The 16,534-nt window shown below is 34.9% G+C and overlaps 1 protein-coding gene across 3 annotated transcripts in view; it reads left to right on the top strand.

Annotated features, from left to right (window-relative positions):
* The window catches only part of LOC149069011 (uncharacterized), a 39,015-nt gene that overhangs the window by 3,399 nt on the left and 19,082 nt on the right, over positions 1-16,534 (top strand). For 2 of the 3 annotated variants that reach the window (XM_089250386.1, XM_089250385.1), the window contains 2 exons: positions 2,731-4,100; positions 5,453-5,692. In XM_089250386.1, coding sequence (XP_089106512.1) covers positions 2,739-4,100; positions 5,453-5,692 — 1,602 coding nt within the window. In that variant the 5' untranslated portion in view covers positions 2,731-2,738. The remainder of the gene's footprint in view (positions 1-2,730; positions 4,101-5,452; positions 5,693-16,534) is intronic. The other variant, XM_089250387.1, reaches the window with a different exon arrangement.

Below are 16,534 nucleotides of genomic sequence, written 5' to 3'. Positions count from 1 at the left end.
ACTGCGATAAATTTAATTAGTGTCCAACCTACAGATCCAGTCTAAGGATTATTAGTGCCCGTGTGCGGCTGTGGTAAGATGCTTGTTGTCCATTATGAGGGTTACCATCAAGGTCCTTAACTGGTTGGAAATTTCCATATGGTGATATAAAGTTGGTGTACGGTGAAATAGTCTAAGCATTAATTTTGTGAGTGCAAAAGTGTGATTAGGTGACTAAAAGAATAAAATGATTTTTGATAATACAAATTTTCAATTGCTGAATATCAATGGTGGTAACCTAGAATTAATCTACATAATCATTTTACACCCAAGGGGAGTGAACCAGGACTTGGTAGTTTATAGCACATTCCGAATGGCTTTTCTTTCATGTCTCTCACCAATCAGTAAATCAATGTACTAACTCGGGATTTCAAAATTCAACCTGTTAGTAAAAGTCAGGGGAAGGGGAGAGACAATTTTAATTTTTACCATTCCCTTCACCATAAAAAAAGCCCCCCCTACCAACCCCCCCCCCCCCACCTCCTCCCTTTCACCAGACCTTGTGTTAACCATTCAGGAAAAGCACTTTCTGCCGTTGCCATATGTAAAACAACCAGTGCACACATTGCATATTGTTTACTTCAGAATTCGGAATACAGATGGCGGAACTTCTTGAGCACACATAGCTAAACATTCCTCAGAGGCGAGGGTGCACCCGGGTGGCAAGTTATAAGGGGCGGCAGCTTAGGCATTAGTTAGGCATCAGAATTTTAAAAAATTTCCAATATTCAATGACATCAATAATTTTGGCCGTACCTGGATGACAGAGATGTTGAGGGAACAGACAGGCCTGCCTGTCTGTCCCCTCATTTCAACTTTTTCTATTTGCCCCCCCCCCCCAAAGAGCACACTCATATGTATATATATATATATGTATATATATGTGTGTATATACATTTCCCTGGAGCACCAGAAATGCCTTTGAAATAAATTTCTTAATAAAACTTGCCTCATTATGTACTCTCCACAGGATAAAGTGTAAGTAATGATGCCTCATCAGTAAGAGCTGTAATGTGGATAAAGTTATCAGGCATGATTAAGAATGATAAAATAATCCTGGACCAAAGAACGAGACAGTTTCTTTAAAATCGGAATGTATGGTCATGCACATTTTGTGCAGTAAATAATGGTGTGCAGCTTTATATTAAAAAAATCGGGTTCATCCCAGGGTCCCCTAGCCTAAAGCTGTCGCCGCTGTGGTGGTCGAGTGGTCATAGTGATGGACTCGCATCACGAGGATTTGGGTTCAAACCCCACTGTTGTTGCAGTGGTGATCGGCTGAAGTTGGTTTTCTGCAGTTCCCAACTTCGAGGCGCAAATGCGAACCGATCTCCCTGTTAAAAAGTCTCGCCGCTGAGAGCAACAGGCCTACAACGGTATAATTATTCATTCATTACACTTCACGCACTGTGAGTTGAGGAAAAACTCAGTTAAAAAAAATTGATTGCAGATGGCAGCACTACACATAACAAGCATTACACAGAAACAAACTTCACGGAAGGTTCACTATACATATACACACATTCCAACATGCACCAATTCGTTAGAGGTTCCTCAGAGGAATATGGACGGGGTGCATGTCTGGTTTAGTAGTAGTAGTCTGGAGCTGTGTTAGCATCCTTCAAGAGTCATCTTTACGGGCATCATTCGAGACTTTGCACCTGGATGGCAAATAAGCTTAAGCTGGCCCTGCACAGAGACAGACTTTACGTTAGGTGCAAAACACACAAGCACACACATTTGGACATGCACCAATTTATTAGAAGCTCCACTGGGGAATATTGACGATGTGCATGTGCAGTATATGTAGGTGTATATGGGGAGGGGGAAAGCAATCGCCCTCCCTGTTGTCAAAAATATGCGTAAAAAACCACACATAACACTACATGGGCAGTGCCTTTAGTACACCAAAATAATATTGCAGCACAACTCACTTCTCCCCATTAAAATGGTGGTAAATCGCCTAAATGGCAATAGACTGGGTTGTGGATAATTTTAAAGAAAAAAATTGTATTACTGGCGTAAGCGAGAGGGTGAAGGTGGACATCCACCCCCCTCCTTGTTTATTATACCCTCTGTGATTCCTATCTCTCCTTCTCCACTCAAGAAGCCTATATCTGCTTATGGTGGTGTAGTAGTTGACCAAAAAAATAAAATAAATAAAATCCAACAAGGCCTAGGCTGGTTTAACACATAAAATTATGTGGTAAGTAACTGATTGTAATGAAAGTCCATTATAACAACTCACAACTGTGAAAAACATTGTTATAACAGTGAGATCTCTGTATAACATCAATTGCTTTTAACATTGTTATGTCTAAAACGCCAGTTTTTAAAGGCTCCTGCTTGCACAATTGGCAAAAAAGACTTTCTCATTATCAAGTCATTTTTATTCGGTCCCCAGCGGTGAGGGTATACCAAGGTCTGACTGTGTGACAGATATCTTGTATATAAGCAATAGGTACCTTCAACATTAGCTCTTTAATAATCACTTGTGAATCATGATAGCAAGATTCTTGTTATAAGTCCTACTCATTATATATGACTTTGACCATACAATTTGTGATGAAATTTTAATTACTTGTAGAGTTATTCAAGTTCTTTTTAAATAAGTTACATTAAAAAAATTAATATACATACTGTTGTGGTTGAAAAATTCATAAAACTGTTTTATTTTCTTTTTTTTCTTAGAGTATAACATGGGTAAAAGAAAAGCGTCAAAACCTCAAAAATATGTGCAACAATCAGATGAAGAAGAGGAAGATAATTTAGATACCTATTACCATGAAGAAAACGAAGAGAAAAAAGAAGAGAAAGAGGCCCCAGCAATAAATTTGGAGACCAACAACAAGGATGGTGGCACAAGTGCCAAAAGTCAATCTCAAAGCAATAACGTCAACAGCAATAATAATTCATCATCCCAGCACAAAGAACACACGGAATCTCAGTCTCAGTCGTCCTTACCAAGAAATAGGAATGATGCTTGGCACAAAAGGAGCCAAACAAGTATCCTGGAGAGCTACAGAATGCAGCAGGAGAAATTACTTAAATTCACAAATTCAGATCCGCTCCAAGCTTTGAGATCGCAGCAAAATTTTTTCAACCACAATGCCTTGCAAGCGTTTTCAGATAAATCATTCTCATCACAGTTGTTTTCCGATGATCATCAGAGTGAAGGGAGCAAAAACAACTCTGTCTTGAATCTTAGCGGCACTGAAAGTGACAGAAGAAGTGTTTATGAATTCGAAGAAGATTACAAAGGTGGCAGAACGAAGCGTAGACGTAAATATGTAACATACCCAGCTACTTTCAGGCTTGAAGTGGTTGAACATGCAGAAAAACATGGAAAGAGTGCGTCTGCCAAAAAATACAACATTTGTGTTGAAAAAGTTAGCATGTGGTGTAAAACAAAGGATAACATCGTTCATAAAGTTAAGAAAAGTGGTTTTTCTGCATCAGATGGAGCAACAAATGACAGCTATGATGAAAAGATGGATGACACGTCCAGCTTATCTCATGTTGATCCAGACTTTGATGCTCCACCACTCAGAATCGATGAAGGAATCCATGACAAGAAAAAGTCTCTCATCTCAAAAGATATTGAAATGTATGATGATGACGACGACGATGATGATGACTCAGATGTTGACTCCGAAAAAGCTGACGACTCCGAGATTGTGAGAACGCAAGAAATTGTGTACCCACCTTATTTCAAATTACGTGTGATACATGCAGCCGAAGAAAAAGGCGTTTCAGAAGCTGCTAAAGACTTCTCTGTCTGTGAAGACAGAGTCCACCTATGGTGTCAGGCTAAAGATGTAGCTGTGGATCTTGCCAAAAAACAACCAGCTGAAGACTGGGAATGTGATCTTTACATCATGCTAAAATCTGCGTTGGAGCAGAAAAAAGTTGTAACTGTTCGCAGTTTGATTCTATTTGCTGAAAAAGCACAACGATCCAATCCTGGTCCATCTTCCTCAGTTCTGTCTACAAACTGGCTGACAAATTGGTGCCAGAAATTCAAAGTGCTCTTCAAAAGCCCCCTTGACAGTATTCCACCGGTAAGTTTATTTTCCACTATTCCATGTTTATAAAACACACTGCATGGAGTAGGGTGAAATCTCTAACATGTCAGGCTGGGATATTGATTACCATACTACCACATTATTTGGCAGACATATGGGAATATTTCTCTGTTGTTTTTGATTTCTAGTGTTACAGATGGAAAATATTTTGCAAATGTAATTTCACACACTCCTTTAATTTATACCGCATGGTTTAACTTGATGTGTATCCAAAGCGATGTGTCGAAAAGGGTGACATATTTTGTCATTTCTTTGAATTGCCCTGTATTTCATAGGACAGGTCCATCTTTCCTATGCTATTTGTCTTCTCCCCCTGGGTCTAACACATGGTATTAAGAAACCTGTTGAAGTAAATATGAATTCTCTTCATTCCAGAGAAATGGAAACTGTTTATAAAATACAAACAGCAAAGGTATTTGTGACAAATATGTCTTCATAAAAATGATCATGTATTATCATCTCTACCACAAATGTTCTTCTTTTTGAAAATTAACGAGAAGTCTTAACACTGTGATATACAGGGTTAATCTGAATTCCTATTTCAGCCAACACTTGGTCTAAATTAAATTTTTTGCTCTGAGTAGACCAGTTTCTTCTCTGTGTGACATATGATTGATGGTGGAAAATATAAGCTGTCATATACACCAATAAAATTGTATTTTTGTTTTAGTGAAAACATTTTTACTTTATACAACACGTACGTACAACTGAAACAGAGCATTGCAGCTCTATGTAAAAAAATATACATAAAAGTATTCTTCTAATTTTTAATAAAATTAAGAAGATTGAAAACTTTACGAAATCATAAGTTTGAACATCTGATATTCAGCCGAATCATTATTCTGATTTATTGTCGTTCACAAAGAGCAATGATGCTTCATAGTGGCATCAGAGCTGAGGGTGCAGTTATTCTGTACAACCGGTCTGAGCACCTCCAGAATTCCTTCAGAAATCAAAATTTGTCATGTAAAGCTTAAACCAAGCACCCACAGGTGCTTATAAAACAGAAGAATTTTAGACAGTCATTTAATAACACTCTCAAGTACCTTTCATGCTTTTTTGAGTTTTAGGTTTGATCTAGACAGCATTGACCATCGTAATGACTTGGAGATGAGTTATAGGCCTGTTCAGTAACAGTAATGGCAACCATATTAAATTATGTACTTTTTTCAGTTCTATTGTAGCAGTTTCACAATACTTATTCGAGAGAGAGAGAGAAAATGGGGGCCTATCCTTTAGTTTGGTGTGTTAGCAAGATTTTGTTAATTTATTCGTAATACAAGTTTAAATTATGATTTTGATGTATTTTTTCCATCGTTCCTTTGCAGCCCTTGACAGAAGATGCTTCCCTGATGCTGGAGACATCATTTTACCTGGCTGATAGGGAGGAGACACAGGCTCTTATTGCCAAAGGCAAGAAGGCAAGTAAGATTCAAGATCTTATTGACGACAGTAAGAGGACTACTGATGCTTCTCCTAGCACTTCTGATAAGGAAGACTCGTTTTCCTTTACCTCCAGCAGCAGCAAGAGGAGGAGACGCTCTTATACTCTTGCTTTTAAGCTAGAGGTAAAGTCATTGATTGCATTTCCCATTACTTAAGCAAGTAAAAAATTAAGTCCAGAAAAATGTTAAGTCAGTGGAAAATAAGACAAATGAGATAAAAATTCACTATTAATTTCTAATGAAATAAAGATATTAATGTATCATTCAGACTGATGCTTTTTTCCAGCATAGACATGAGAGTTTATCATTTGCATTATGAATTTTTACGCTACTCAGCAAAGACCAAAGATGAATATTTTGTACCATAGGGAATATTAATTAAATTAACAAATAAATGCTAGATAGGCATGAATAGTTTCAGACGTTCAGGTTAAAACTGAATATGGAGAGCTGAAAGTATTTTCTTAAAAAAGAAAATAAAAATACCTAAAAAGTTCTGTTCGGAATAGTCACTCTATTTTTGCTAAAAATTCTTATGCTAGACCAAAGTTTGTTTTTTAGTTAAACTTTGAGTTTTGTGGAAGCATACATTTTTGGGGGTGGGGAATAAACTGAGGGCATTAATGAGCAATGGAGCTAAAATAAGTAAAATAGAGAAAAAATGGTTTACTGACACGAAAAACTGTTCATAAATATTTAATTTTATTTATAGAGATAATCAACTGAGTACTGTGATACCTCAGCTAGCAGTCACATTGGTTAGCCATAAAGTGATTTCCCATAAGTTTCTATGGAAAATCATTTAATTTGTTCCAGGCACTGCCCAAAAATAAAAGTGGAAAATAAGACAGAAAATTACAAAGTTACTTTGTAACTTTCATAATACAATAAAAAGCACTATTAAAAGACTAGAAACTGACTGAAAGTTGAGATGAAGAACTTCACAATTGGATGAAGGAGAATTTAAAGGAATATGAAAAACCGATCATCTTTTTATTTTTCTGTATCTACACAAGTTGCTTAGGTTCGTGCGAGAAGGTGTGATATAGTCAGCTCATTTCTCTCTCACACTCATTGCAAATGGAAAAGATAAGCTCCTACAATGTCCAAACTGTTTGAGCTTGGTGTTAAGAGTCATACTGTATGCACTGAAAACATTCATGTCTAAGGCTTCTCTCTCTTCTCTCTTTTTTTTTTTGCGGCATTATATCTTAGCTTAATCTTTTATTTTACATGAAATGGCTTGAAATCTTTCTGAAAGAAAAGTGGAGGTGTATCTGGGCAGAGCGATTCCATGGTGGAAATAAATTAATCTGATTTAAGTGACAGTTATTCATCAAATTCACTTTGATTGGCATGAAAAATTTAAGATCATGATGTGTCTGTGTTAGGTTAGCTTGTACATCCATATCGACTAAAAATGCTTGTTAGCCAAGGCAGAAAAATCTTGGAAAAAATCTTCATTAGCAAAAAAAAATTCATAAAGTGAGGTGTTCATTAGCCAAGAGGTATCAGTGTACTTAATTCACGTCAGCATCACTGACAAATTTTTAGGGATTTCAAATCAGAATTTAAAGGAATAGAACTTATTTCTGGCTTTATAGATTGCTTTATTTACAGTATTGTCAGGAAAAACAATAATATATATTCACACAAACAACATTATGACTTCCCATGTTTTTTTGTGAGAAAATTTAAACTTATCATTAATATATCTATCAAAAATTTAAGAATTTTGATTAATTTGTGTGTGTATGTCAGTTTTCAGTTTTGTCATTAATTTTGTTTTCCCCCTTTGTTTTAATAAGACTTTTCAGGGCAAAAGTTTGTACTAAAGTTTTGTTCAGTTGTTTTTGTTTGTTTTGTTTGTATGTACCTATAAATTTGTCTATTTTGTTTTGCTAACAGCATGTCTCTCTCTCTATATATGAGAACTCTATGAATTCATAATCCAAAAAAAATATGGCATGTGTCCTAATATATTTCAATCTAAAAAATGAGAATGGGGGATAATGATTTAACCTTCTCCTCAAAAAATAGTAGATGGTCCATTCTCGGATTCCATTAGGTGCTCTGTTAACAAATAATGGAAGTGATAAGATGATTGCATCTTGTAAAACATTGGAAAAATTGTGTTTAAATTTATTTATTGAAAAATTATTTTCTTTTTCTTTTAGTTATTTTTTGTTATTTGTGAAAATAATGAAGCAGTAGTTTCAATCAAAACTTCAAAATCCTGGATGTATGAGTATTAGTATAATAAGATTCATAATTGTGTTATAAATTCCATAAAAATCATCAAAAAACATCATTATCACAAAAACAATTATAGAAACATTTGCATATGCATCCTAACCAAAAGATTTCACCATACAGTTTACTAGTTTGATCCTTTTCTCCAAAGCAGACTCAGTACTATCCAAAATAAGTTAGTCTTAAAATTTCGCAACCTGTGAATCCATGAACTGTGTTTTAAGGTCACAAAAAAATGGGGGGGGGGGAGGAGAAAAGATAAGGGAACAAGTACAGTAGTCAGTGCCCACCCAGGCACAGCCTGAGGGCCTTAAGAGAAGAGGGGCCTCAGAAAAAGGAGGAGTAGTTGAATTTTTCAAGAATTCACAAGATAGGGCCTCCAAAAAATTTGGCCCGGGAGCCCCTATTGCTATTAATTTCTATTTTATGCATAAACATTTAAAGGCTTTGAATTTTACAGTAAGACACAAAGAATTTTGAAACTACTTTTACTAATTTGAATTAGTTTAACATTTGCCCATGAATTTTTGAACTAGTGAAAAACTTCCTTGGACATTGATAAAGTTCATATCATATCTTTTTCTTTTTTTCTTTTTTAAACCTCTTGAAGTCTATTATAACTATATAAAATTACACTGCACGCTTAAGAAATCAGATAGGACTGAAAACTCCATTTGTTACATAAGCCGGACTAAGTAATTTCTGTAAACACCCTAATGTTATGGAGTTTATATTCACTCAATTTATCAAATCATTCCTTCCAATGATTTTGAAATATTTTTCTCTTTTCTTTTTTGAGTGAACATTTGCAGATGTAGTGTAATCCTAGAACTGAAAAAAGGGGGAAATTTTATGCTCGCCTTTTCTGGTTCCTGGTTTCAAAAGATAGGAAGTTCTATGTCATAGCATATTTTTAGTGTTTGACATGTCTCTGGATAGTACAGACAGAAAATGAGGTTACTTTGAACGCAAATTATTCTCAAAAGTTCAACATAAAAATATTTAAACACAATTTGCCACAAAAACAAGACATATTAGTGACATAATATTCATTTTCCAAGAATGAATTCAAATCTGGAATATATTTTAGATAAAATTCTTCCATTTACTCATTTTTTTTTTGAAAGGAAAGATTACTAAAAAAATTAATTATTTAACAAAAATTATAAGAATTCTGTTTTACAACTGAAAAGATGCATCAGTCTGAATGCTGCACATTAGTTGTCCCATTAATACATTTCGCTATCGGAAGAAAAAATACAGGCTTGCACTTATCAAAGTATCATGAGATCATCCAAACCTAGCTCTGAAATAACCATTTCTATATTGATTTTAAAGTTTCTCGAATGAAAATTTCAGTTTTATTTCCAAGAGAAGCAACTTTCAGTTCTCTTAGGTCAAATAGGTGACACATACATGTATAGCTTTATCATAGTTTTAAGCATGTATAGTAGTTAGTAGCGCTTATATGTCAGAGTTGAAAATTTTGATGACTTGTTGTAACTAATTTCAGTTAATGATTGTAAGCAAAAAAAAAAAAAAAAATCAGTTTATTGAAATAGCTTTTACAAATAAGTGATTTGATGAGTTTGCACCTTGATGTTCATGATCTGTGCTATCATTCATGGTTCTAGTTTTTTCTCCCATTTTCTAATGCCAAGGTTTCCATCACAATTCAGCAGATAAAATTACAAAAAATAATCTGAGGTGAAGTTCACCCATCATAGCAAACATATACAGTTAAACCTCTTTTTCTCGAAAAACTCTACATCTCAAAAAATGAAATAATTCTTTCATTTACTGTACTATATCAATGCATTTTTATCTCTGTCTCGAAGTAATTTTTGGAAAGCTATCTCGAAGACCAAGCCCAATGATAACAAAAAGAAAACATAGGAATTCTTTTTCTTTCATTCAGAACTGGTTTTTCTCCGGAGGTTAAAGAAACTGATAAGAAAGGATTATTCGTGTTACAGCCCATTGTATTAATGGATCTTCTCAATCATAGGTGGATACTATGATTGACAAAGGTTGGATGCCATGTGTATGGCTTGTTTAACATGGAAAAAAGTCAGCTAACAGACAGTTCAAAATGACTTCAAGAAAGCTGCGGATTTGCAACCAGTCATCTCAGTACTGAAGGATCAGATCTGGTGGTTCACTCGAATTTCAAAGCATTGGGACATTACTAAAACACGCTTGAAGCTAGAAATTTCATTTTTCGATTTTGTGGAAATATGACCAAGTTCACTACAAACTTGCAGCACCTTGACAGAAACTGAAATTATTGGTGAATGCATGGTTTACTCGGATGACAAAAATACAGTTGAAGATGATTCAGAGGAACTAGAGAAAGCAACAGTGAAAACTGCTGAACATTTTGCAAAAACGCTGAATAATTTTTTGAGCATATTTAGAAGATAGGGCCTGAAATATTTGCAGCTCTTGCTAGCATAGATTAGATTGTGAAGGCGCAAAGAACAAAAAATATGTATCAATCTAAGTTTACGAATTATTTTAAATAAGGTATGTAAATAAAATTGAATGGAACAAAAAAAGAAAAAATTCAAATGTATTTTAGTGTATTTGCATACAGTGTGATTGAACATTCAATGTGCAATTGATTGTGTAATCAATAATTTCCTTTGTATGTAGTAAAATATAATGCAGTATTTTTTTAGTTTTATCAATCACATTTTTGCCATGTTTTTTCTTTCTTACCAGAAAAACTATAGTTCCCGAAAACTCAATATCTCTAAATTTTTTTCCTCTCGTCAGTTTCGAGATAGAGAGGTTTGACTGTATTACTATCCAGGAACAGGCTTAAGTATTTTGTGACCTGGTGTAAAATAAAGCTTTGCAGCTCTCTAAAATGGGGTTTCCCGATCTCCCAGGGTCTATAAGCACCTTCGTGCATGTCAGGTTTACATTGGCCCCTGAGAATGACTATCAAACTACTATTTCATGGTCATAAAAAGCCATTCAGAAATAAATTGGATAATAGTGCCCACTGCAGAAATTGCAAGTGTGCACCCAGGCACTTGAAGGTGGGGGGAGGGGTTGTGTGTGTCAGGGCTAGAGAACTGATTCTATTTTCCCAAGGCCACAACTGATACTCTTTCAGCCAGGTAAGCATGCAAAGCATGCATCATGTATCCCTCATGTGATACTTAATAAGTAGTTAAAAGAAGCATTTAGCGCCACCTTTCCAGTCCAGCTCCTGCAAACCAGATCCACCTGCACCACCCTTATTGGGTGAGGGAGGGTTCTGATGAAATTCTAGGCCAGAAAGTTCAATGTCTGAATTCTAGAGGTTTTTGATCTCCGACAGAATTTTAAGTTTTTTGTTTTGTTAAGAAATTGAAGTAAAAATGCAATCAAAGTATTTTTTATCCCTTTTTTTGCAGCCCAAAAAGTTTAGCGACCCGGTGCGGCCACAGTTTTCACACTTGCCCAAGTCTGGCCCTATTGCTATAAGTAAATGTGTAGCGATTGAAAAGGAAAAAAAACATATTCAAACAAAAGCAGCAAGCCTATTTCACTTTAACTCATACCCGAAAACTACCATTTCTTCCCTTTTTTAAGTTGGACAAGGTCTGGAATATGTAGTGTATTTGTGGAAGCCCTATCTACAGCAAGACATGGACATGATCAAAGGTGTAAAAATGTATATGATGCATTCATTTATAGGCATGTAGGTACAAAGACTGATTAAAGATGCTTACCTGAAGAAAGGCAGAAAATTGAGACTTATCCGAGACATTTCAAAATTTTTTAGTGTATAGACAGGATACGAATCAATATTTTTTCAAGTTACTAATACAAGTACATAAGTTGCATACACAAGTTATTAGATATCTTTGATACTAATGTGATAGAGCTAGAGTTTGATGCCCCACTGAGTTTTTCCTTAAACAGGGTAATTAATGATTGCAATTACTTGTCATCTGATTGTCAGGTGATCAATGGGCACGGTAGCCCAGGTCGATAAGATACTCGCCTGAAGTACCAAAGGATGTTTAGAGGTGTCAGGAGTTTGATACCCAGTTTGTCCTTGTCAGAAAACTTTCCTGACACGAGTACAACAGAAACGGCCACATGACCACAGACAAAATTGCTACCGCAGGGAGTCCTCCATCAAGGGGGTGAGCGCACCAACCTCTCGATGAGTATAAAAAACAAGCCTGCCGTTTGGAATCTGCAATAAATTGTAGGTCCCGGTCTAATTAGCCCTTGTGTGCAGAAAATGACTGCGGTGCGACAAAAATGTTAATGAAGGGTGCATATATGTTCTTTGATTAAATTCTATGAATTGTGACATGATCTTCATAGTATGTCGTAGATTATATTTTCCTGAGTTTGATCAAAATTCTATAGCCTTTGAGATTTTGGTGTCCTGAAACTTATGAAATTCATGTTTGTGATATATATATATATGTCAAATATTTAGGAATTGGTTCTTGTTTATTCAGCCTGAAATATTTATATCAAGTTTTATAAATGTTAAATCTACATATTCAACTAATGAACAAAAATTCATGAGATGAGCAGTGTTCTAATGCAAATAATTAATGCTAATGCAGTATATTCTACTCTATTATATCTAATGCAGTAGTTCTCAAGCTTTAGTTACAATGGTTCAGTTAATTTTCTTTCATCAGTTGACAGCCTGGTCCTAAGATATGTACCATACTTAGTTTAATCTAGCAATCTCCCCCATATTTATAAGTATATTTTTCTTGATATCAACACTGATGTGTATCCAGATAGAAATATTTGATTTTGAAGGGCAAAAACTTATACCAAGATTGAGATAACACAGTACTTGGAAAAATGAATGCAAAATCTGATGAAATAATAATTAGTAGTTCAAAATCCTATGTTTTGATACAGTAGGCCTATCTTATCTTCCTTCTTACCTTTCCGATTCAAATATTATAACACGTATGAAATAAATTACCACAGCAAATTATATTATAAGCAGGGACTGCAAAGATTTTTGGAGAGTGACATTATCCTTGGGTAAGTCACCATATGGTGACAGTGTCAGCAGTTGTGAGCTTTGGCCTGAGTTGGGTCAGACCATCCATGTTCAGTGCACACGAGCTCTAAGGAAAGATTGAGATATTTGTTGCCTTTGTAGTCTAGTGGTCTAGGGTGTTCACCTGGAAAGAACATGGATTTGGTTCCTAGCATACACACAGGGGCAACTAAATTTTCCCTCTTTCCTAAATATATCTTCACATCAGGTAGTTGTTAAAACCTTTGTATACATAGTGGAGAGAGTGACATCATCCTCGGGTAAGCAGGGCCTGTTTCGAATAAGTTCAGGTTCTGGGCAAATATGAATTTTTGGGGTCCCTTATATATACGGGGTGATTATAAAAAAAACTATCCCGACATATGGGCCTCTAACTATCATACCATTCACAGAAACTGAATGAAATTTTGGCATAAGGTATTTTGAGGTATGCGCTCAAGAATGATATGGAAAACAACAGTGTCACTCTAACAGTTACGGTTACAGTGAGAAAATTTTGAAAATATCAAATGGCAACACCAAGTTTTTTGTATTGGAATGCGATCTCCATACTGAAAAACACTAAATAGCGTTGGAATGGCACCTGTAGCACGAAAATCCCCGGAGCTAGGCAAGGAAAAAGTAAAAAGGACTGTGCCGTGCACCAGAGCATTAATGTTCGTTTCATTCTTCACACCGTTTCTTCAGCTGAGATCCCAGCCTGATTAGTCCTCCACAAGGTCATGTGGAAAATTTGTGAAACACAATAAAATGCTTTATTTTATGCTGCTTCTCTGTCCTTATTGGTTGTCCTCACTTTTAGCCTATCTACCGCCGGTGATTTTCATGCTACAGTTGTTGTTCAAACGCTATTTAGGGTTTTTCACAATGGAGATCACATTCCAATACAAAAAACTTGGTGTTGCCATTTGATATTTTCGAAATTTTCTCACTGTAACCGTAACTGTTAGTGACACTGTTGTTTTCCATATCATTCTTGAGTGCATACATCAAAATACCTTATGCCAAAATTTCATTCAGTTTCTGTGAATGGTATGATAGTTAGGGGCCCATATGTCGGGATAGTTTTTTTATAATCACCCTGTATATATATATATATTACTTGTTCAGGCACACACACAAGGCCTAAGTATGGGCCTGTGTCTGTAATGCAGAAGATATACAAGGCAATCAATTTTGGATCCCTGGAGAGTTTATGTACTCCCAGTTTTCCATGCAAGAGGCAGGCCCTAATTATAAGATTCAATAGCCAAAACAAAATTACCAGTGAACTTTACATGAACACAGTACTCAGCTCTGGCAAAAGGACTTTAAAAACAAGTTATTGCTTATCTGGGCAAGAAGCGGCTGTTACTTTCACAGTAATTGTTTTTAGAAAGGGGACTGTACCACCACAAAAATTTTTGCCTGGATTACTATGCAATATTCATTACAGCAGCATGCTGAAAGTCCTGAATGTCTTCAAATCTACATTCTTTGAAAGTATTTTTAAATTTTAGAGACAGTTAAAAAAAAAGTCGCAGACTAAGTTCAAAGAATAAGGTGATTGGTGCCAACCTCCATCAGTTTTAGAATTGATTTCTAGGCCAGCTGTTTGCAAGCTCTTAATGCATTACATGCAGGAGCATCAATATGGGAGACAATTCACCTATCTGGCCAGAGAGCCATAGATTTTACAGAATTTTTCCATGAAATAAGGTTTTTAGTTTTATATATATATTCCATAGACAATTGTGTGTTGATAAAACACATTGTGATGATTTTGATCCGAGAATTAGACAAGTGCACTTACTTTTTGAATGCAGGGGTTTTTCTTTTTCCACTATGTTTTGTTTTTACTGGATTACATTTGAGACATTATATTTAATTATCAGTAATAACACTGTCAAAACCATTTACATTCTTCAAAATACTGGATGGTATATAAGGACATTTTTTTAATTTGCTGCTAGAGATTCATGATACCATTTAAATGGCTGACTGACTACTTTTATGCTCAAGCTTTAATTGGAATCCAGCTTAGTGTTCCAAGTTCATGTCTTGATTTTTATTTATTTTTATTTTTTGAAAAGAAAAACCTTCACATTGAAAATTGTTCTTACTGAGATATCCCGAGTTATGAGTTTGTTAATTTTGGTAGTAATGTTATGAACTATGTTATGAACAATCGATTTTTCCTAAAAATTCTCAGATTTATGAAAAAATGCTGTAATTATTTATGGTTTATATAAAATTCTTATTTGTTAATGTATAAATAAAAATTCATTTGACACACTTGGCAATTTGCATGGCAACTTTCAAAAAGTCAGAGCCAACTGTCATTATCAGATACTGTACCTGTTTAAAAAGCAGAAGAATTTTTGTCATAGTTGTGTTCCAATCCAAAAATTCAAACTGATTTTTATATGGGCCTATACAGTTGGAACTTGAGTTGTAAAAAAGGGAATGGGCACGCACGCTTTCACAAAATAGTACTGTTGGCTCAAAAACAATGTATCATTTCTATTCAAGTATTTTCCCATTAGCAAACTTTTGAAACAATTGTTTCAGTCTGTTTGATTTCGTATAATGAGGATTCACTATATAAGTAGTAATATTGTGAGGATTTGGAAGAAATAAGATTTTCAATATTTTAAATGGTGCTTTCACAGTGTTTTAAAATTTATTTGTGAGAGACCAGTTTCTTTTTTGCATGAGCAACTTTCCAGAATGAATTGATCTCGCAGCTTGATGTACTATTGTCAGGTTTGGATTTTTGATGTCAAAGTGTCAAAAACTGGTTTAAACCAATAACTGTCGAAAACCGTCAAAATTCAACCTAAATTAATGCCTTTTGATAATGTTTTGAACACAATAGATATGTAAAATGATGAAAAACTTATTTTTTGCACATTACAATGTTTTATTTTCAAACATTAGTTTATTACAATAATTAAAACAAAATATTAATTAAAATTTTCAATTTTGAATTTTTCAACATGAGTCTAGAACATATAAAATATAATTTTTTGGTTTATTTATCTAAGCTAATCATTACTTGTGTTCAATTTGTTAAGTGGAATAGAGCTGTTTATTCAAAATATGTATGATAGGGCATCAGGGTTAGGTTTTTGATCCCAGAAATTAACTCTCTATTAGAACTGTCAAAAACTTACTGTCATAGATGTCTAATAGTTTTTGTTAACCTGATAGATATGTTAAATAACAAAACACAAACACTTAACAAAACACTTACTTTAATGTAGATTAAAGGGTTTTATATTCAGAATTATAATTACTGAGGAAAAATATCTATTTTGACATTTTAAATTTTCTGATCCGCCCAAAATTTTATTCTATATAAAAATTTTCACGCAGCATCTGTTAATACACTAACTAAACTCATTTATTTTCCCCTAAAAATTTCTTAATTCAGGGTGTATAAATTCAGTGTTTTCAACCAAAGCGTTTGATCATTTTTGTCGCACCACGGTCATTTTCTGCACACAAGGTCTAATTAGACCGGGACCTACAATTTATTGCAGATTCCGAACGGCAGGCTTGTTTTTTATACTCATCGAGAGGCTGGTGTGCTAACCCCACGATGGGAGACTCCCTGTGGTAACAATTTTTTGCTGCGGTCAAGTCATCGTTTTTTGTTGCATCCCTGTGGCAGGAAAGTTTTCTGACAA

Source organism: Pholcus phalangioides, unplaced genomic scaffold, assembly GCF_987345545.1.
Source record: "Pholcus phalangioides strain wild (caught in Gottingen) unplaced genomic scaffold, Ppha-v1.0 ptg000024l_1, whole genome shotgun sequence".
NCBI lineage: Eukaryota > Metazoa > Arthropoda > Arachnida > Araneae > Pholcidae > Pholcus > Pholcus phalangioides.
Note: the sequence above shows the minus strand (reverse complement) of the source record. Positions and strands in the feature narration are given on the sequence as shown.